Raw genomic sequence first — 21,525 nt, forward strand, 5'->3', positions numbered from 1 at the left:
GATCAGAGTCATGTGGTTTTAGAGATTAGCCTATAAAAGTCATGCGGTGATAAATCCATACTGTAATGCGGTCTGTTTGTATAGAATATTTTTACGAACCAGGTGTGTGCTTATTGGCATCTAGCTTCACTTGCCAATATGTTGATTCACATTTCGTAATCATTTTCCCCATTACATTGATTTCCAGTTCATCGGGCATGCAATGAATTTCAAACTGGACTTGACTATTTTTTGATTTATTGACTCTTCCACTAATTGGAATCAAATGCAGTCCCCTAGTTTTCTCGTCTAGCTCTGCCTCATTTTTTTGTTGTAGACTATAGTGAGTTATATATCTATTCAGTCAAATGTGACAAGTTTCATCCCTCAAAATGTACATATCCTCATATAGAAATACCAGGTTGGAAGAAAATCAGTCTTCACTCTGTCTGTCTTCTATAGTCTACACGATGTGGCACTTTATGTTAAAAAAACAACAAGTTAATACAGGCCCTGTTGGAGGCTTGCCAGCCTTAAATCTTGGCATTGCCCTGTGCTCGATGCAGGGGCCTGAGCTTTGCCTACGTGGCAAAGAGAGAGGGAGTGGAAGGGAGGGAGAGAGGGAGGAATAGAGGGAGGAATAGAGGGAGGCTGTCGGGGGGGGGAGTGGATGGTTCGCCCATGCATCTCTCCCCCAGGAGATGGCTATCGATTAGCCATTTGTTACCCGTCGGTGCCTCTGTCACTCCCTGCTAGTCCCTGAAAGGCTGTTAATGGCAAAGCGATGGAGAGGATGAGCGGCCCTGCACTGCTCAACACCCACCCACTCTCCCATGCGTCCCCTGTTCTCATTCACCACTAGTCAACTCACATGTCCCCCATCCAGACTGAAGCTGCTCACAGAAGACGCATTGACGTGTAAGGCGAATTGATGGGTAATGTACTGTAACATTTACAGGTATTCTAACATGTAATACCATAGTAGGTCATTTCACGAGTTTAAAAAAATTATTATTATGTTTCAGAATATAACAAAATGGAGCATATACAGGCAATCTAATGTATAATTAATCTAATTATCTCGCAAAAGTTGTTGTCATTACATCTATTCCAACCACAGTCATTAATTGACTGATAAGACCTCGTAAGCAAAGTCTCTCCATTTACAATCTGTCATTACAATTGACAATAGGGTTGCAGAAATATAAAGCGCCATACAAGAGTATAATTATGAAATATTAGTAAACAGCTCTTAACTGTAATGTGCTGCACTGTGTCTGATGTAAGCTAGCATAGGAGATGTCTACAGTGTCTTGCTTACTTACTTAGGCCTACCACTTCTCAAGGAGCATAGGCTATCGATGACTCCTCTCCATCACACCCTGTTTTGGACAGTATTCTCTAGCTCATTCCACCCCATGCTGGTTCTTTTGGTGTCTCCCACATGAAAAAATATATATAGTTTACTATAGAATACTACAGTACTTGGTATAACATTTTGTAGTATTCTGTAGTAAACTGCAGTGTACTGTAGAATATTATTCTGTACAATGTAGTATCCCTCGATCATGTGTAGTACTTACTGATTTTTGATGGACAGATGCCTCACAAGTCCTCAACTGGCAGCTTCATTAAATAGTACCCACAAAACACCAGTCTCAACGTCAACAGTGAAGAGGCAACTCCGGGATGCTAGGATGCTGGCCTTCTAGGCAGAGTTGCAAAGAAAAAGCCATATCTCAGACTGGCCAATAAAAATAAAAGTTTAAGATGGGCAAAAGAACAGACACTGGACAGAGGAGCTCTGCCTAGAAGGCCAGCATCGTGGAGTCGCCTCTTCACTGTTGATGTTGAGACATGTGTTTTGCGGGTTTTGCCAGTTGAGGACTTGTGAGGCATCTGTTTCTCAAACTAGACACTCTAATGTACTTGTCCTCTTGCTCAGTTGTGCACATGGGCCTCCCACTCCTCTTTTTATTCTGGTTAGAGACAGTTTGCGCTGTTCTGTGAATGGAGTAGCTTCTGTTTCTTGGCAATTTCTCGCATGGAATAGCCTTCATTTCTCAGAACAAGAATAGACTGACGAGTTTCACAAGAAAGGTCTTTGTTTCTGGCCATTTTGAGCCTTTAATCGAACCCACAAATGCTAATGCTCCAGATAATCATCTAGTCTAAAGAAGGCCAGTTTTATTGCTTCTTTAATCAGGACAACAGCTTTCAGCTGTCCTAACATAATTGCAAAAGGGTTTTCTAATGATCAATTAGCCTTTTAAAATTATAAACTTGGAACAGCTAACACAACGTGCCATTGCAACACAGGAGTGATGGTTGCTGATAATGGGCCTCTGTACGCCTATGTAGATATTCCATAAAAAATCAGCCGTTTCATTAACAATGTCTACACTGTATTTATGATCAATTTGATGTTATTTTAATGGACAAAAATGTTGCTTTTTTTCTCAAAATGGGGACTGTCTAATTGTTATGATTTTTTACAATATTGAGGAGATGCAGGGAAGTAGGTTACTTCTAACTTTGGTTTACTCCTAAGTCATCATCTCCAACATTGGGAACTTCCATTTTAAAGCATTGCTTTGGTGTGGATTTATGCCGATACGCTCAGTTGTGTTCCTCCATTGTATTCACCTTCCCTTATTTCTATTGTCAATTGTGTTTCTGTGCGTCAATGGAAAGTCTACAAAACTACGAGCAAACCAACTTTTGTATTGAACACATGGAATTGGATTGTGACGACAACAATAAATGAATCCTGCACACAATGTGCTATAATATTCTATTTGATGTCTATGAAATTGTTTGGTGAAATATGCATTAAAGGAGATTAATTGCCCATAATTCTGCACCTTTTGGATAGTTTTATTTACCAATTTTGATCATCATGATTTAGTGCCTGCAAATACAATTATATTCTATTGATCTACTCTGGATTTTTTTAAAACACAGAATTACTTTCCGTTTTGTCTGCTTGGATTCAAGAGGTAAGTATGGTTGTGTTAATCTTTTTGCGACAGTATAATAAAGTTTTGATGAATCTAATTTATGTTTTGAGAAGGCAAAAACATTTTGAAAAGGCATTTACTGTTTTGCAAAAAGCCACAGAGTGATGTGTCTTGTGGACTCTGTTTTGAAAATCGACAACATAGTTCCATGAAATGCTTGTATGCGATTGAGAAAAACTTTAATGTCACTTTCTATAAATGTTGTACTACATTGCAATAACACTCCTGTCGGACATTTTACCATAGTGTACTATAGTACGTATTAGAGTTTACCATAGTATACCGTGGTGCATACTATGGTAGGCCTACAAATAAATGTATGTGTACTATGATAAATGTGTAAATAATGGCATTTATCCATATTAACCTACTGTTCAATGACAATCATAAACACAAGTAATGTGTTGTACTGTAAATATGTAGCTATTGGAAAAATCATCTGCATCACGCTGGAAATCATTCCATGTATAACGTCGTTTTATTTCTGGAAAATACATGTATGGTTAGTGCAGTAGTGTACTGTAGAGAATAGGGTGCCATTTGGGACGCAGACCTTGTCCAGTCCTGGTTAGCCTTTCATTCCAGTAGGTGGATTTGGATGCTCTTTGGAAGCACAACGGAGGCCGAAGACCCATGTGTCTATGTTTCATTGTTATCATCTTGTCCCTACCCCAATAGATTTCTTGACAGTTTAAGATCAATAATCAGTGGATTTTCATCAGCGTGAGTTCAAGTGCTACTGGTATCACAAGGAGTGAATAAAGAGCTGCCCTAGTATTGGCCTGAGGTGAAAAGTATTCTACCCATCTTCTGGGTGATATATTGTGACCGCTTGTCGAAAAGGGAGCTTTTCAATAACAATACTGATTCATTTAAATTTGTGGGGAAGATGGTGTGTCGATCTTTCTGTAGGGTGAGCCTGGTGTCTGTTATAACTCTGTAGTAGGCCCCAAGCCTAGGACTGAACTCCCTCTGACATCTAACAGCATGGTGTTGGATTCACTTTCATGCCAGCTGTCAAAGTGTAATGGGATGGATGATCTGGGATCACCTTGCTTTCTTCTGACCAGATTGTCACACCACTACACCTCTCATTTCACTAGAGCTGCGGTTTTATTTTAATATATTTTCTGTGGTCTTTCAGACATTTGTATTTTTAACAGACCGGACAGTGTAGAAGGATGAAGGTGAGGAGAGGGTTTATGACTAAATGGTGGGTCCTGGGAAACTGAGGAGATGTGTTTGGGAGTTTTACTATGGGCTCTTCTGTCTATCTTTTCTCACTACCCCATTGAAATACCTGCAGCTGAGCCTGGTTTGCTCTAGTGCAGGGGTCCTCAAACCTCTCCTCTGGGACCCCCAGCTTTTCTCAATTCTAGAATAGTTTAAATGCATGAAACAGTTGGGGATCCCGGAGGAGAGGTTTGAGGACCACTGCACTAGGCCACAGCGAATTGATTTGGCGAGAAAAGACATCAGCTGAGATTGCGGATTCTCTGTGCATTAAAGACAGACCCAAGGGTGACCCAGGCCCGGGCGTGCGCAAGCAGTTTACATGAGCATCCTGATTCACCAGCCATTCTCTTTTATAGGAGCTGCTGCTACTGCTTGCCAATGGAACAGAAAATGCTCTGTAACTCTCTGAATAACGATACTGTTTTAATAATGCATCTGTTTGCAACCTGCTAAAGGTGAGTTGAGGTCTCAGTTGTAGCACTGATGATATGTACTGTATTTCAGGAGGGAACTCCAGGCACTCTGAGGCAAAACATTCTGTTTGGTATGGAGTCAATTCCCCAAAGCGTTTCAACAGTCAATGTTGTCAGGGAATGGATGGAAGTATGATAGTAAGGTTATCTGTACCACCAACATCTGGTATACTTGTTCTGTTGTGTTGCTCTTTTCTCTGCCATTTCTGCCTCTGAGTTCTTTTCCATAGTTTTCTCACTTTTTCAGATGTAATGTATTAAAAAAGCATACAGTGGTACTGTTGCAGCCACTAAAATTGAAAAATTAAAATAAACCTGTACCATGCATTGCAGCAATTGTTTTGCCAATATCCTGACTTTTAAAAGCCCACGACTGTTATTCTATGGTGGTGCTGTGTGACTCTCCCTTGCTGTTATGCTAGATCAATATGTAGTGGGCACTCTCTTATCAGACCTAAACAGCACACCAATTCATGGATCAATGGTTGGCTGGCCCTGCCATTGTCCATTTCTATAAAGCAGTGGTTCTCAGTGTTCTGTGGTTACTAAACCACCAATCACATTTTGCCCTGCCTAAAGTACACCCTCAGATGCAACTGATTATAAGGCCAATGTTCTCATGAGTCTTCCCAACTACTTCCTGTGGATAGGCCAGGTATCCCCAGAGGTACTAGTATATCAAGGCAGAAGGCGAGACACGAGGCAGATGGTTGGAGTCTTACAATGTTTAATAAACCAAAGAGGTTGGCAAAAAGGTCCAAACCAGATCAGAGTCCTGGAGGTACAGAGTGGCAGACAGGCTCGTGGTCAAGGTAGGCAGAATGGTCAGGCAGGCGGGTACAAAGTTCAGAAACAGGCAAGTGTCAAAAGCTGGAGGACTAGAAAAAGGAGAAGAGCAAAAGGAGTACGGGAAAAACACGCTGGTTGACTTGCATTTCAGGTAAAATAACAACTCAATCTTTATATCCCAGGACAAATTAGCTAGAAACAGCAAGCTAGCTAAATAGGACAAATTAACGTTAGCTAGCAAGTGCAAGCTAACTAGCTAAATTGCCATACATGTTTAATGATTTTCGACCTGTCCCCAAATTAATGTCATTGGTTCAGAGTTTGTTTTGATATTTTAACCTGCGTGTCGTGATCGCGTTTGGTGTGGGGGGGAAAAATAAATTTATGCACGATAGCGCACGCGCGCAGCCGGTTTGGGTTCCGTGTAAACATACAAGACGAACTGGCACAGAGACAGGAAACACAGGGATAAATAGAAAATAAGCGACACCTGGAAAGGGTGAAGACAATCACAGGAACAGGTGAAACAGATCAGGGCGTGACATAGTATCCCAGCTTGAGAACCAATGGTCTCTAGTTTGGACTCAAACTACTACAACTACAAACTATTCAACCCAACACCATACATTCCATCTGCATAGTAAGAAACCACAAATGAAGATGCATATCCTCTCAAACACCCCAATTCTTTTTTGGGTTCAACAGTATGAATGTCAATTGTACAGTGGCATGCAAATGAACACCATCTACTGTACCTGACATGTTTGGTTGAACTGACAGTTGTAATGAGCACTACTATCGAGGTTGTCCACTATCAACACATCTATTTATTATTGCCTTCGAAATGTTAGCTGTTAAAATCAGATCCAATATTAAAGGGATAGAAATCCAGGGCTTAAAAATAAAGGTGTCATTGTACACTGATGAGTGATGTTTTCTTTTAAATCCACAATTTGGATCCCTCCACAGCCTAATAGAGGAACTAGATACGGTTTCTAACCTCTCTGGATTAAAACCAATTGATGATAAGTGTACTATATTGCATATTGGATCACAAAAAAATACAACTTTTACATTACCGTATAGTTTACCATTAAAATGGTCTGACAGGGATGTGGACATACTCTGTATATATATCCTGAAAGAAAGAAATGATCACATTCCCCAAAAATTTATAGAAAGTTAGCAAAAATAGATAAGATCTTGCTACCATGGAAAGGAAAATGTGTCTATTTGTAGAAAAAAATCACACTGATTTACTCTTCAGTCATATCCCAGTTTACCTATTTGCTTATGGTCTTGCCCACACCTAGCGACCTGTTTTTTTAATTTTATTATATGAGCAAAATAAATTCTATTTTGTTTGGAACGGCAAGCCATACAAAATTAAAAGGGCCTATTTATATAATATATATGATTTCGGAGGGCAGAAATGATTAAATATTAAAGCATTAGACCTCTCACTAAAGGTGTCAGTCATACAAAAGTTATACTTAAATCCGAACTGATTCTCTAGCAAATTAGTAAGAATGTCTCACCCCATGTTCAAGAATGGCCTTTTTCCCTTTATTCAGATTACAACCTCCCACTTTCGGGTTATTTGAAAATGAAATCATATCCAAAATATTGTTATTTTTAAAACAAGCCATTGAAAGTTGGTTGCAATTTCAGTTTAATCCACCAGAAAAGAAAAGAAATAATACAACAAATATTGTGGTGAATCTCAAATATACTAACTGATTTAAAAAAAAACATTTTTTGATGAATAAAAAATATATATAATCTTTATAAATTATATTATAAATATAAATTATATCATATCATAAATTATATCATAAATAGGACTGGTGGAGTTAACAAACAGGACACATGCAGCTAACAAAAATATATTGTCATGTCTGCTCTACCTGTCACACCCTGGCCATAGAGAGGCTTTTATTCTCTATTTTGGTTAGGCCAGCGTGTGACCAGGGTGGGCATTCTAGTTTCTTTATTTCTATGTTTTCTATTTCTTTGGTTTTGGCCGAGTGTGGTTCCCAACCAGAGGCAGCTGTCTATCGTTGTCTCTGATTGGGAATCATACTTAGGCAGTCCTTTTTCCCTCTTTCAGTTGTGAATCATATTTTTGCAATGGTTGTTATTTTGCCCTGCAGAACGGCACAGTCATATTTGTTTTGTTGTTGTTGTTGGTGTTCATTTAAGAAATAAATAGAATGAACATGTGCCACGCTGCGCTTTGGTCCACTTCTTCCCATGACGAACGTGACACTACCCAAAATTACAACAAACTCATTTCAGCATTACCACAAAAATGGAAGAAGCAACTGGAAGGGGGGAAAAGTAAGGAACTTGTCTGTCGGCCCTGCATTAAAGAACAAAAATTGGTTAAAGAAAATAGTGAACATTTTTTAAATGTTATAAATATGGGGGATACAACCTTCCCAGCTCTGCAGATTTTGGTTCGAAGAGACAGAGTCATTAGATTATTTATTTTTGGGACTGTCCATATGTAGCTTGTTTTTGGTCATAGGTCCAGGAATGGCAGAAGAATTTACCTGAAGCTAACACTGCTGATAGCAATACTGGTTGATTTGAAAAGTCAGAGTCAATTGAGCATTAATATAATAATACTTTTAGCAAAAAAAATATAGATTTAATCTACAATCTGTAGAAACAATGAGAATAGAAAGGTTCAGAACTTTTGTCAAGCATCACAGCGCAGTCAAAAAATATGTCAAATAGAAATCCAATATGGATGGTGTTAAGGCATAGATGGATACAGTTTAATGGAGCTGAAGGATGGGACTAATAACAACAGGTTAACAAATGGAAAATGTATTTAGGTTCATAACTTTTGTTGAACAGCACAGTTAAAATATATGGCAAATAGAAATCAAACTGAATGGACAGAAATATAAATAGATGGGAGAGGTTGAGGGTAGAAGAAGGACCGGACAAAAAAAAAAATATATATATATAACTATTGTAAAATAGATTGTGTCCGTAAAATGTACAGTACCAGTTAAAAGTTTGGACACACCTACTCATTCCAAGGTGTTTCTTTATTTGGTGTATTTTGTCTTTTATATTTTCATGGTCGAATTGCTGCAAAGAAACCACTACTAAAGTACACCAATAAGAAGGAAATCTGTCCTTCGGTATGATGAGTCCAAATTTTTGATTTTTGGTTCCAACCGCCGTGTCTTTGTGAGACGCAGAGTAGGTGAACGGATGATCTCTGCATGTGTGGTTCCCACCATGAAGCATGGAGGAGATGGTGTGGGGGTGCTTTTCTGCTGACACTGTGTGTGATTTATTTTGAATTCAAGGCAAACTTATCCAGCATGGCTACCACAGCATTCTGCAGCGATACGCCATCCCATCTGGTTTGCGCTTAGTGGGACTATAATTTGTTTTTCAACAGGACAATGACCCAACACACCTTCAGGCTGTGTAAGGGCTATTTGACCAAGAGTGATGGAGTACTGCGTCAGATGACCTGGCCTCCACAATCACCCGACCTCGACCCAATTAAGATGGTTTGGGATGAGTTGGACTGCAGAGTGAAGGGGAAGCAGCCAACAAGTGCTCAGCATATGTGGGAACTCATTCAGAACTGTTGGAAAAGCATTCCAGGTGAAGCTGGTTGAGAGAATGCAGCGTGTGCAAAGCTGTCATCAAGGCAAAGGGTGGCTACTTTGAAGAAGGTAAAATCACTTTGTTTTTTCATAGTTTTGATGTCTTCACCATTATTCTACGATGTAGAAAATAGTAAAAATAAAGAAAACCCTTTGAGTACAGTAGGTATGTCCAAACCTTTGATTGGTACTGTATATTTACAAAATATATGCAGGACTGGAAATCATGCAGATATTTTACATTGATGGAGGCTACAATCGATCTGCGATTATTAAAGCTGATCTACCCTCTAAAAAAATAACCTAGTCACACATTCAACATTTGAATTTTGACGTAAAGTGTTCATTGTATGTGAGAAGATTAATCGTTTTGGAGTCGATCATCCTGGAGGTCTCGTCCGATGGACTTTAAGAGGCTCTGTGTTCAGTGGTGAGCTACGTCTTCCCAGCCAGTCAGTCAGTAGGCAATTTACCCCAATCAGTATCTGTGCGAGACAGAGTCAATGGCTCCTGTATTTAAAGCTGTTCACATACCCTTTCCAAGATGTGTCCTCTTGATATAAGATGACTCCCCAGCTGATATATTCATCTCCCAGGAATGAAACATAAACAGTATTTCAGCGTGCTTTACGATCGCCACATCCCAGACACCACTGCCAAATCTGCTTACAGATTTCATTGTAGCGTTGATACTACATGCAGCAAACATTTCAGACTGCTGAGAATGTCACTGTTCAGCCTTTCGCCACAGAGAGAGATCAGTATTTCATATAACGGTCTATCACCACTTCATTAGATTTGGAGCCTTGTGCCCTATTAAATTAAACCCTCACACCAATTTTCAATTAATTCACGCATGGAGGCGTGCATGCGTGTGGATCAGTGGATGGTGCCGGAGGGGATTGGCTGCTGTTTTACGGGCTCTTAACCAACTGTGCTATTTTGTTTGTTTTTTCGCATTGTTTGTTGTGCATAATGTTGCTGCTACCGTCTCTTATGACCGAAAAGAGCTTCCAGGCATCAGAATAGAGATTACTCTGAATGAATATTTTTGTTTATGAGTCCAACGCAAAGGATATACTGCTTCCTGGAGACCAGGCCCAAATCCCTGTCATTCGTTTGAAGAAAAGTTGTAAATACAGGGAGTGGAGGTCTGGGTGAGAATTTGTCAGCGAGTGAATAAACCACCACTACCCTCGGTATTATTGGCCAATGTGCAATCATTGGAAAACAAACTGGACGATCTACGAATAAGACTATCCTACCAACGGGACATTAAAAACTGAGGGGAAAAAAACTCTAGACCACCTTTACTCCAACTACAGAGAGATGCATACAAAGCTCTTCCTCGCCCTCCATTTGGAAAATCTGACCATAATTCTATCCTCCTGATTCCTGCTTGAATCCTACCACACCGGCTCTGACGCTCTTCGGATGTGACAGGTCTTGATAACTATTACGGACTACAAAGGGAAACGCAGCCGTGAGCTGCCCATTGATGCAAGCCTACCAGACAAACTAAATGCCATTTACGCTCACTTTGAGTCAAGCAACACTGAAGCATGCATGAGAGCACCTGCTGTTCTGGACGACTGTGTGATCACGCTCTCCGTAGCCGATGTGAGCAAGACCTTTAAACAGGTCACCATTCACAAAGCCATGGGGCCAGACGGATTACCAGGATGTGTACTCATATGCAGACCAACTGGCAAGTGTCTTCACTGACATTTTCAACCTCTCCATGACCGAGTCTGTAATACCTACATGTTTCAAACAGACCACCATAGTCTCTGTGCCCAAGAAAGCAAAGGTAACCTGCCTAAATGATTACCGCCCCGTAGCACTCACATTGGTAGCCATGAAGTGCTTTTAAAGGCTGATCATGGCTCACATCAACACTATCATGCCAGAAACCCTGGACCCACTCCCATTCGCATACCTCCCCAATAGATCCACAGATTACACAATCTCAATCGCACTCGACACTGACTTTTCCCAGCTAGGCAAAGGGAACAGCTACGTGAGAATGTTGTTCATTGACTACAGCTCAACACCATAGTGCCCTCAAACCTCATCATTAAACTAAACACCTCCCTCTGTAACTGGATCGTGGACTTCCTGACGGTCCGCCCCCAGGTGGTAGAGGTAGGCAACAACACATCTGCCATGCTGATCCTCAACAATGGGGCCCCTTAGGGGTGCATGCTTAGTCCCCTCCTGTACTCCCTGTTCACCCATGACTGCATGGCCAAGCACGACTCCAACACCATAATTAAGTTTGCTGACAACACATCACTGGTAGGCCTGATCACTGACAACGATGAGACAGCCTATAGGGAAGAGGTCAGAGACTGGCAGTGTGGTGCCAGGACAACAAACTATCTCTCAATGTGAGCAAGACAAAGGAGCTGATGGTGGACTATAGGATCACCAACTATCATGGTCCAGACACACCAAGACAGTTGTGAAGAGGGCACGACAACACATTTTCCCCCTCGGGAGACTGAAAAGTTTTGGCAAGGGTCACAAGATCCTCAAAAAGTTCCACAGCTGCACCATCGAGAACATCCTGACTGGTTGCATCACTGCCTGGTATGGCAACTGCTCGGTTCTACAGAGGGTAATGCGTGCGGCCCAGTACATCACCGGGGCCAAGCTGCCTGACATCCAGGACCTATATCAAATGTATTTATATATATAGCCCTTCGTACATCAGCTGATATCTCAAAGTGCTGTACAGAAACCCAGCCTAAAACCACAAACAGCAAGCAATGCAGGTGTAGAAGCACGGTGGCTAGGAAAAACTCCCTAGAAAGGCCAAAACCTAGGAAGAAACTTAGAGAGGAACCAGGCTATGTGGGGTGGCCAGTCCTCTTCTGGCTGTGCCGGGTGGAGATTATAACAGAACATGGCCAAGATGTTCAAATGTTCATAAATGACCAGCATGGTCGTATAATAATAAGGCAGAACAGTTGAAACTGGAGCAGCAGCACGGTCAGATGGACTGAGGACAGCAAGGAGTCATCATGTCAGGTAGTCCTGGGGCATGGTCCTAGGGCACAGGTCCTCCGAGAGAGAGAAAGAAAGAGAGAATTAGAGAGAGCATATGTGGGGTGGCCAGTCCTCTTCTGGCTGTGCAAGGGTGGAGATTTTAACAGAACATGGCCAAGATGTTCAAATGTTCATAAATGACCAGCATGGTCGAGTAATAATAAGGCAGAACAGTTGAAACTGGAGCAGCAGCACGGCCAGGTGGACTGGGGACAGCAAGGAGTCATCATGTCAGGTAGTCCTGGGGCATGGTCCTAGGGCTCAGGTCCTCCGAGAGAGCGAAAGAAAGAGAGATGGAGAGAATTAGAGAACGCACACTTAGATTCACACAGGACACCGAATAGGACAGGAGAAGTACTCCAGATATAACAAACTGACCCTAGCCCCCCGACACATAAACTACTGCAGCATAAATACTGGAGGCTGAGACAGGAGGGGTCAGGAGACACTGTGGCCCCATCCGAGGACACCCCCGGACAGGGCCAAACAGGAAGGATATAACCCCACCCACTTTGCCAAAGCACAGCCCCCACACCACTAGAGGGATATCTTCAACCACCAACTTACCCTCCTGAGACAAGGCTGAGTATAGCCCACAAAGATCTCTGCCATGGCACAACCCAAGGGGGGGCGCCAACCCAGACAGGATGACCACATCAGTGAATCAACCCACTCAGGTGACGCCTATATACTAGGCGGTGTCAGAGGAAGGCCCAAAAAATTGTCAAAGGTTCCAGTCACCCAAGTCATAGACTGTTCTCTCTGCTACCGCATGGCAAGCGGAACCGGAGTACCAAGTCTAGGACCAAAAGGCTCCTTAACAGCTTCTACCTCCAAGCCATAAGACTGTTGAACAACTCAACTAATCAAATGGCCACCCAGACTATTTACATTGACCCCCCCCCCCTTTGTTTTTACACTGCTGCTACTAAACTGCTGCTAAAGTGCATAGTCACTTTACAAATTACCTCGACTAACATGTACCCCCGCACATTGACTCAATACTGGTACCCCTGTATATAGCCTTGTTATTGTTATGTACATTTCTTGTTACTTTTTTACATTTTTTTAAAACTTGAGTTTATTTAGTAAATATTTGAATAACTCTATTTCTTGAACTGCGTTGTTGGTTTAAGGTCTTGTAAGTAAACATTTCACGGTAAGGTCTACCTGTTGTATTAGCCGCATGTGACAAATACAATTTGATTTGATATGTGAGGCACCAATTAACCAGTTATACAATTTGGGTAGTCATGTTAGCACTAGCAGCTTGTTCTGATGACGGTTTCATGTTGCGCTGTGATTGCACTGCAGATCTGTTATGATGATTACACTGGGAGTTTAAACTCCTTTTCACCCCTTTCTCCTAGAGAATAATGACGTGTCTGTAAGTGGAGAAAAAAAAGGGAACATTTCAACTGTACATGACATGTTATGTCACCACACTGTTGAGAATGTGGCTACAACCCTTTTAATTGCTTGTCTGGGTTTTTGTGGGAGCACTCGACACTTGGTAATCTGCCCATTGTTTCCTCCTGCGCCAATTATCACAGCTGTAGAATGGGACTACATTGTTTGTCTTTGACGTAGTCATATTGTATTTTACCTGTATGGATGTAAACACATGATTTCATCTCGCCACCAGCAGAAGTTACCTGTTTGTGAAAAGAGCAGGTTTGTGTTGTTTCCACAGTGTGCACTAGAATAGAGAGACTTGGTCGATCACGCTCTCTGTAGCCGACGTGAGTAAGACCTTTAAACAGGTCAACATTCACAAGGCTGCGGGGACAGACGGATTACCAGGTGTGCTCTGGGCATGTGCTGACCAACTGGCAGGTGTCTTCACTGACATTTTTAACATGTCCCTGATTGAGTCTGTAATACATGTTTCAAGCAGCCCACCATAGTCCCTGTGCTCAAGAACACAAAGGTAACCTGCTTAAATGACTACAGACCCGTAGCACTCATGTCTGTAGCCATGACGTGTTTTGAAAGGCTGGTAAGGGCTCACATCAACATCATTATCCCAGAAACCCTAGACCCAGTCCAATTTGCATACCGCCCAAACAGATCAACAGATGATGCAATCTCTTTTGCACTCCACACTGTCCTTTCCCACCTGGACAAAAGGAACAGCTACGTGAGAATACTATTCATTGACTACAGCTCAGCGTTCAACACCATAGTACCCTCAAAGCTCATCACTTAGCTAAGGATCCTGGGACTCAATACCTCCCTCTGCAACTGGATCCTGGACTTCCTGACAGGCCACCCCAAGGTGGTGAGGGTAGGTAGCAACACATCTGCCACGCTGATCCTCAACACAGGAGCTCTCCAGGGGTCTGTGCTCAGTCCCCTCCTGTACTCCCTGTTCACCCATGACTGCATGGCCAAACACCATTAAGTTTGCAGACGACACAACCTGATCACCGACAATGACGAGACAGCCTACAGGGTGGAGGTCAGAGACCTGGCCGGGTGGTGCCAGAATAACAACCTATCCCTCAATGTAACCAAGAGAGATGGTTGTGGACTACAGGAAAAAGAGGACCGAGCACGCCCCCATTCTCATCGACGGGGCTATAGTGGAGCAGGTTGAGAGCTTCAAGTTCCTTGGTGTCCACATCACCAACAAACTAGAATGGTCCAAACACACCAAGACAGTCGTGAAGAGGGCACAACAAAGCCTATTCCACCTCAGGAAACAAAAAAAAGATTTGACATGGGTCCTCAGATCCTCAAAAGGTCCTACAGCTGCAATATCGAGAGCATCCTGACTGGTTGCGTCACTCCCAGGTATGGCAACTGCTCGGCCTCCGACCGCAAGGCACTACAGAGGGTAGTGCGGACGCCCCTGTACATCACTGGGGCGAAGCTGCCTGCCATCCAGGACCTCTACACCAGGCGGTGTCAGAGAAAGGCCCTAAAAATTGTCAGAGACCCCAGCCACCCCAGTCATAGGCTGTTCTCTCTACTACCGCATGGCAAGCGGTCCCGGGATTGCCAAGTCTCGGACAAAAAGGCTTCTCAACAGTTTTTACACCCAAGCCATAAGATTCCTGAACAGGTAATTAAATAGCTAACTGGACTATTTGCATTGTGTGCCCCCCCCCAACCCCCCTTCTACACTGCTGCTACTTTCTGTTTATCATATATGCATAGTCACTTTAACTATTTAACTATACATTAATGCATACATACTACCTCAATTGGTCCGACCAACCATTGCCCCCGCATGCACATTGGCTAAACGGGCTATCTGCATTGTGTTGCGCCACCCACCACCCGCCAACCCCTCTTTTACACTACTGGTACTCTATGTTTATCATATATGCATAGTCACTTTAACCATATCTACATGTTCATACTACCTCAATCAGCCCAACTAACTGGTGCCTGTATGTAGCCTCGCTACTGTTATAGCCTCGCTACTGTTATTTTTCACTGTATTTTTACTGTTGTTTTATTTCTTTACGTACCTATTGTTCATCTAATACCTTTTTTTGCACTGTTGGTTATAGACTGTAAGTTCACTGTAGGACACCTGTTGAATTCGGCGCACGTGACAAATAAACTGTGATTTGATTTGACTTGTGCCATTCTCATCGACTGCCCATTACCGTGACCGATTACATCAACTGCTCCACGGCAACTCGTCGAGGCCCCCTCTCATTCGATATTCGGCTGGGCAGGCCGCTGTGCACAACCCATGACAAGCTACCCAAATCGATTGGCTATAATTGCATTTAGGCGAATTGATTCAGCTTTTTGTATGTTTTTCTAATTGTAATTTTCCTGCTGCGATCAAGGAATTAGAGGGAGCGTGGCCTTTAATGAACTCTTGGGCTAAACGCTGTCTGGCTTACTGATGCTTCCTGAAGTTTGACACACTGGTGGACCTGTGTGACAGCTGTTATTTGCATACAGTTTTTCCGGAAACTTCTCAAGATATGGTAGTGATTTGTCCCACCTTGAGAAATATGCTGGTAGGTGTGATGTTTCGAAACAGAAACGTTCTATGTTAGTCAGCGGCTAAAGTAAGCAGCTAGTTGCTATCTTTGCCTGTTATCGTACTCAACCACACATGCTACTGTAGGCGAAGGATGTGAAATTTGGTCAGATCATAATGTCAACACACAAAAAAATGGAGTCCTTGAGCTGCAGTGAACCAGTGATTGTGCCAATTGGATATACTGATGTCTGATGTGGCTATTGTTTTTATTGTGTTGATGGTTTTCTCGTTCTTAGTGTATTTATGTAAATTGTGTCAAATAATTCAGCATTTGCTGCTATTGGTACTTTGTATTACTGAATTTGTGAAGTAAACCATTTTCTCTTTCTCTCTATTCTTCACAATTGTACCCATTACAAAAATTTGGGGGAAAATAGGTGTATGTATTTTCCTACTTGACCAACTCCTCATTACAGAGACTGACACAGTTTAGTCTGTGTCCTTTCCTATTCGATCCAGCTATTTAACCTCCATAGATGAGTAAGCCATAGTCTATAACTAGGTCCCAGAGTTTTTCCTGATCAGGTCACATGATTCTAGAAAGTACCGGGCCCTAGATGAAGTAATAGAAATGTCAGGAACTCCAATATATAGATATAGAGAATATAAAGAGTATATAATTAGTTACTTTCTAATCCTATACAATTATTTTAATTTGATGAGAACCTCCCATACTAAGAGAGAAGATGGTGTAGGCCTGATGGCACATCACAAGGCTATGGGAGGCAAATGCATTCTCCTGACGAGAAACACTGTCATTTCTTTCAAGGATATGTGTTTTAATGGACTTGCAGAAATGAAACCCACTATCACAAGTGATGATACTCAAAGATTAATACAATGTAGTAGTTTATTGGTGTTTTGCACATGATCACCGACAGATTCTGATCCTGGATCAGCTTAGCACCTGTTCCACATGCTGTCACTCATGTGTGAAAACAAACTCCATCTGATCCGAATTCATTCTGGTGTGTGCATGAGAGATTAACCCCAATGGAGGGCCTGAGTGCCAGGTATTGGGATGATGCGGTAGTCTGTGGGATTTGTGCTGCACGAAAACATGCTAGCAAGCGGATGCTATGTAGAAGTTGTGACTTGAGAGCCACACCCTTGAATATGGTTATCTTCAGTTCTGGTGAAAGCTAATCATGTTTTTAGCAATCAGAAAAGCAACAGGGAAGTGCAATGAGGTAGCGTACCAGATAAATGAAAACGTCTATAATTTATTGAGGCTGTGGTGAAGATAGATGAGCGTACAGATGATCGATGGCGGTTGCTTTGTGTTCTCAGTGTGTGTGTGTGTTTGCTTGCGTGCATATGTGCGTGCCTGTGTGGGCGTGCGAATGTGTGTGTGTGTCTGTGTGTGCGAGTGTGTGCGTGTGTGTGCATGTGTCTGTGTGTGCCTGCGTGTATGTGTGCGCGCGTCATAGATTCTTCTATTATTTTTCTATGGTGTGCGTGCCTATGTGTACGTGTGCATGATCCATGCTTCTATATAATCCATACATTTGTGTGTTGTGTTCTCCAGGTGGCTGTGACAGGGGGACCCCCGGGGCAGGACCCATGAGGAGTCATAGAAGATGCTCGCAGCCTGGGCGCCTCTGCTCCTCTTAGCCATGTGGGTGAGATGTACCTCCACTGGGCCGCTCTCCTTCAGAATAGGTAAGTAGTCTGACCTCTGTCCCTGGACCCAGCATGGCTGGAGGGCACAACTCGCCTCTCCCCTGCCTCTCCTCACACCTTATTCAAAAGGCGCCATCACAAGAGCTCCTCTACGTGTAATTCTAGGCCTGGTTGAGAGTGTTGACTTGCTCTGACAACTGATTGCTTCCTCAGTGCATCTCAGCAGCACTTTGACTAGAGTTCGGTATCACTCCAATTGTACTGTAACACGAAGAGGCGCTATTTTCTGAGTGTTATATTCTGTCTGCTATTTCTGATGCAGCAGAAAGGTACTTTCTTGTGTGCAACCGGGTACCTTAACCAAACGGCTAGAAAATCTAATTTTCTGCTACCATTTCCCGAGCCGCAGTGAAAAACACAAAGTGAGTGTCAAAATGAGTCATGATATTATACTTTGCCATAATTGAGTGTTAGCTGGGAAAACCAGTTACCTGTTTAGATACATTTTAGTGTATGGTGTTTACAGGCCCGTACTCATTTTCACACAGAGATGAGAGAGAGGAAATGGTGGGTAGAGATGGAGGACAGGGGTCATCCTATCATTACATTAATTAGCCGATCCATAGCCGGCTATCCACTAGCTGTAGGGCTGGGTCTGGGGCAGCAGTGACCAGGACATCTCTCTCTCACAGCAGCAGCAGCAGCAGAGGCCACCTCAACATGGGCTGATTTCTCCCAGCAACCACTGTGACGGCAGACGGAGGACAGACAGACTAACAGCAGCATAACAGCAGTCTATATTGATTTCTAGTGTGCCATAACTTTAATAACAACATGTATATTGGGTAACAAGCCGTGCAGGGATCAGAGAAAGGTCTGGCACTGTGAATGTGCCTTGCCAATCAATTATTAAAGTGCCCAATATGCTCGCAGAGAAACTTCTCAGTTTGCTTTAGTCCATCTCCATGCGATCGCGACAGGGAGCAACAAACACACAGCCTCCCAGCTAGCACATTTGGTTCCTTGGAAGTTGTGGGAACGTACGTTTTGGATTTCCCATTGGTTCTGGGAACAAAGCCAGAAGTTTCCTGACCGGTTGAGAACGGAAATTACAGGTTATTTGGAGGCTTTCTTTAAACTTTCAATAAATCTTTTAATACATTTGCTAGCTTAGTTTGGGTTAACTGTTTTGAACTCCAAGCACAGATTGGACACATGGAAATGAATTTGCTTTGGCATTAATCATGCAGACGTATTTGTTTTTTATTGTGGCACGGCATTAGTGATATTCAAACCTATGATCTTCATTTTAGTCTATTCAAACACACCCCATTTCAAAGGAAACAAGCACTCATTTAAGATGAGGTGTGGCCTACATACCTGAGCACACTTAACAAGATAGAGGAGATAGAATGTTAATGCTGAGAAAGGAATGTTAATGTTTTTAAATAACATTCTTAGAACGTTCTTTGAATGTTACTAATGTTTTCTTCATGTTCTGAGAACATGCATTTAAATAGGACTTTGAGGAAACCTGCAGAAAACATTGTGTTGAAGTATTGAAATTCCCACAGAAGAATCTTGTTTTTAACGTTCTGAGAGCACAACTTTAAATATAACCATAAGGAATCTAAGGAACCTGCAGAAAACATTATGCTCAAGTACTGAAATCTCCACAGAAGAAAGAACATGGTTTGTTAACGTTCTGAGAACATGACTTTAAATAGAACCATAAGGAATCCTGTAGGAAACGTTATGCTGAAATACAGAAATTCCCACCTATGAAACTTATGGTTCTTAGAATGTTATGTGCTAGCTGGGTCTCCTGCACCATTCCCAGAACGTTGTGGGAAGGTTGTATGCAAATGAACCATCTGACAACCACCTTCTCACCAAGCGCTAAGAAACATATGGTCCTTAGAACGTTATGTGCTAGCCGGGTCCCAGAATTCTCTTGGATGATTAGTGAATGCTGTATTATACCTCCTCCTCCTCCTCCTACTCTATTTTCTCCTACCTTCCCTCCCACCTTCCCTCCCTCCACCACCTCACATCTCTCTACAAAGGTACCTCCATAATGTTTATTCCCATCTTGTTTTAGTTGATAGTTAATTAGGCGGTCAGGCCTGTGTTTTCCCCCCTCTCTGATGTCAGGCGGCGGGAGCTAGCCGCCGTTGAAGCCTGTCAGGGGCACGCCGCGGCACCGGCATTAGCATCGGGGCTGTTATTTTCATGCCTTTGCCTGCCGCCCACTGCCACGCTCCAGGAGGGGATATTTAACAACCCTAGTCCCCTCAAGTCCTGCCTGACTACCGGAATGTCACTGTCTGGCCTTCCTACGGAATTAATACATTGCAACAGGCCTAAATAGCACCGCTACGCTAGCATCACACCCCACTGCCAGACAATAGTCAAGTTGTTGAGCACAGGTGAAATGAGGAGAGAAGGATGTTGTCTTTGGTTGAGTCTTAATTCTCCAGCCTTTTCCAGAAGTGTGCACTTGCACACTCCCAGTCAAGGACTTTAGTAAAAAGCATGTGATTGGTGTAAACTTTGGCTGGGGTGAGTTTCCATTCATTGTCAAATTCATGTGAGAAAGTGTGCAAGTGTACACGTTGGGAGAAGAGTTGGAGAATCGGGATGCAGCACATGCCTCTTGTTTGGCAGATTGGTGATAGATTTGCAGAATACAGTATGGTCAGATGATTGAGATGACATGATTGCGACTGGTGTGGTATTTGATTTACCAAGGAGGCTCATAACAGAACCAATTAACCAGTAAGCATGCACTATTTTGATTATGCTCTTTTTGGGGGGATAGATGAGGAGTCCATCCAGAGATCCAGCTGATGATGTCATGAAAGTTGGAAAGGAATAACTATCCCAAATACACTGTCATTCTGTTAGACAGGTGTCATCCAACCTCCTTGATTTCACTAGCTGAAATTCGTATTGCCCACATACAGTATTTCTAATTTAAATGTACAATATGCAATCTTAAATTGCTAGAACAATGTTGCTATGTGATGCCAAAACAGCGTTATACAAAAAAAAAAAGCTTGATGTTTGAATTCGCCTCATCTTTGCTGTGTTACATTCATTGACTGTGTTTCCAAGGAGTTATTTTCAGTTCCGCAGACAAAGTTAATCATTAGTCAGATTAACCAATTATGGCACCGGAGGGGATGGCTGCCATTTTATGGGCTCCTAGCCAATTGTGCTCTTCTGTTTGTTCGCGTTTGTAACTTGTTTTAAACATTAATGTTTCACCGCCATCTTTTATGACCGAAAAGAGCTTCTGGAAATCAGAAATCCATTTCCTCTAAAGAATCGGAGGCAAAATATTTGCCCCAAAATCCCATCATTAGCATGAAGAGGAAACGCCAATACAGGAGCGGCAGATCCGGGTGCTTGGTGAGAATTTGTTGGCAAGTGGATAATCCGCCTTTACCATCCATCCTACTGGCAAACGTGCAATCACTGGAGAATAAACTGTAATATCTTATGTTTCACCGAGTCATGGCTGAACGAGGACATGGATAATATACAGTTGGCTGGGTTTTCCTTTCATCGGCAAGACAGAACAGCAACCTCTGGTAGGACGAGGGGTGGTGTTCTGTGTCTATTTGTCAACAACAGCTGGTGCGCGATCTCTAACATTAAGGAAGTCTTGGGGTTTTGCTCACATGAGGTGAGATGCTCTG

The 21,525-nt window shown here is 42.5% G+C and overlaps 1 protein-coding gene across 1 annotated transcript in view; it reads left to right on the forward strand.

Moving 5' to 3' along the window:
* Positions 1-21,525, forward strand: part of LOC112244702 (glutamate receptor ionotropic, kainate 4) — a 439,406-nt gene that overhangs the window by 202,247 nt on the left and 215,634 nt on the right. The window contains exon 3 of the mRNA XM_042295838.1: positions 17,727-17,860. Coding sequence (XP_042151772.1) covers positions 17,779-17,860 — 82 coding nt within the window. The 5' untranslated portion in view covers positions 17,727-17,778. The remainder of the gene's footprint in view (positions 1-17,726; positions 17,861-21,525) is intronic.

Source organism: Oncorhynchus tshawytscha, linkage group LG13 (genome assembly GCF_018296145.1).
Source record: "Oncorhynchus tshawytscha isolate Ot180627B linkage group LG13, Otsh_v2.0, whole genome shotgun sequence".
Taxonomy (NCBI): Eukaryota; Metazoa; Chordata; class Actinopteri; order Salmoniformes; family Salmonidae; genus Oncorhynchus; species Oncorhynchus tshawytscha.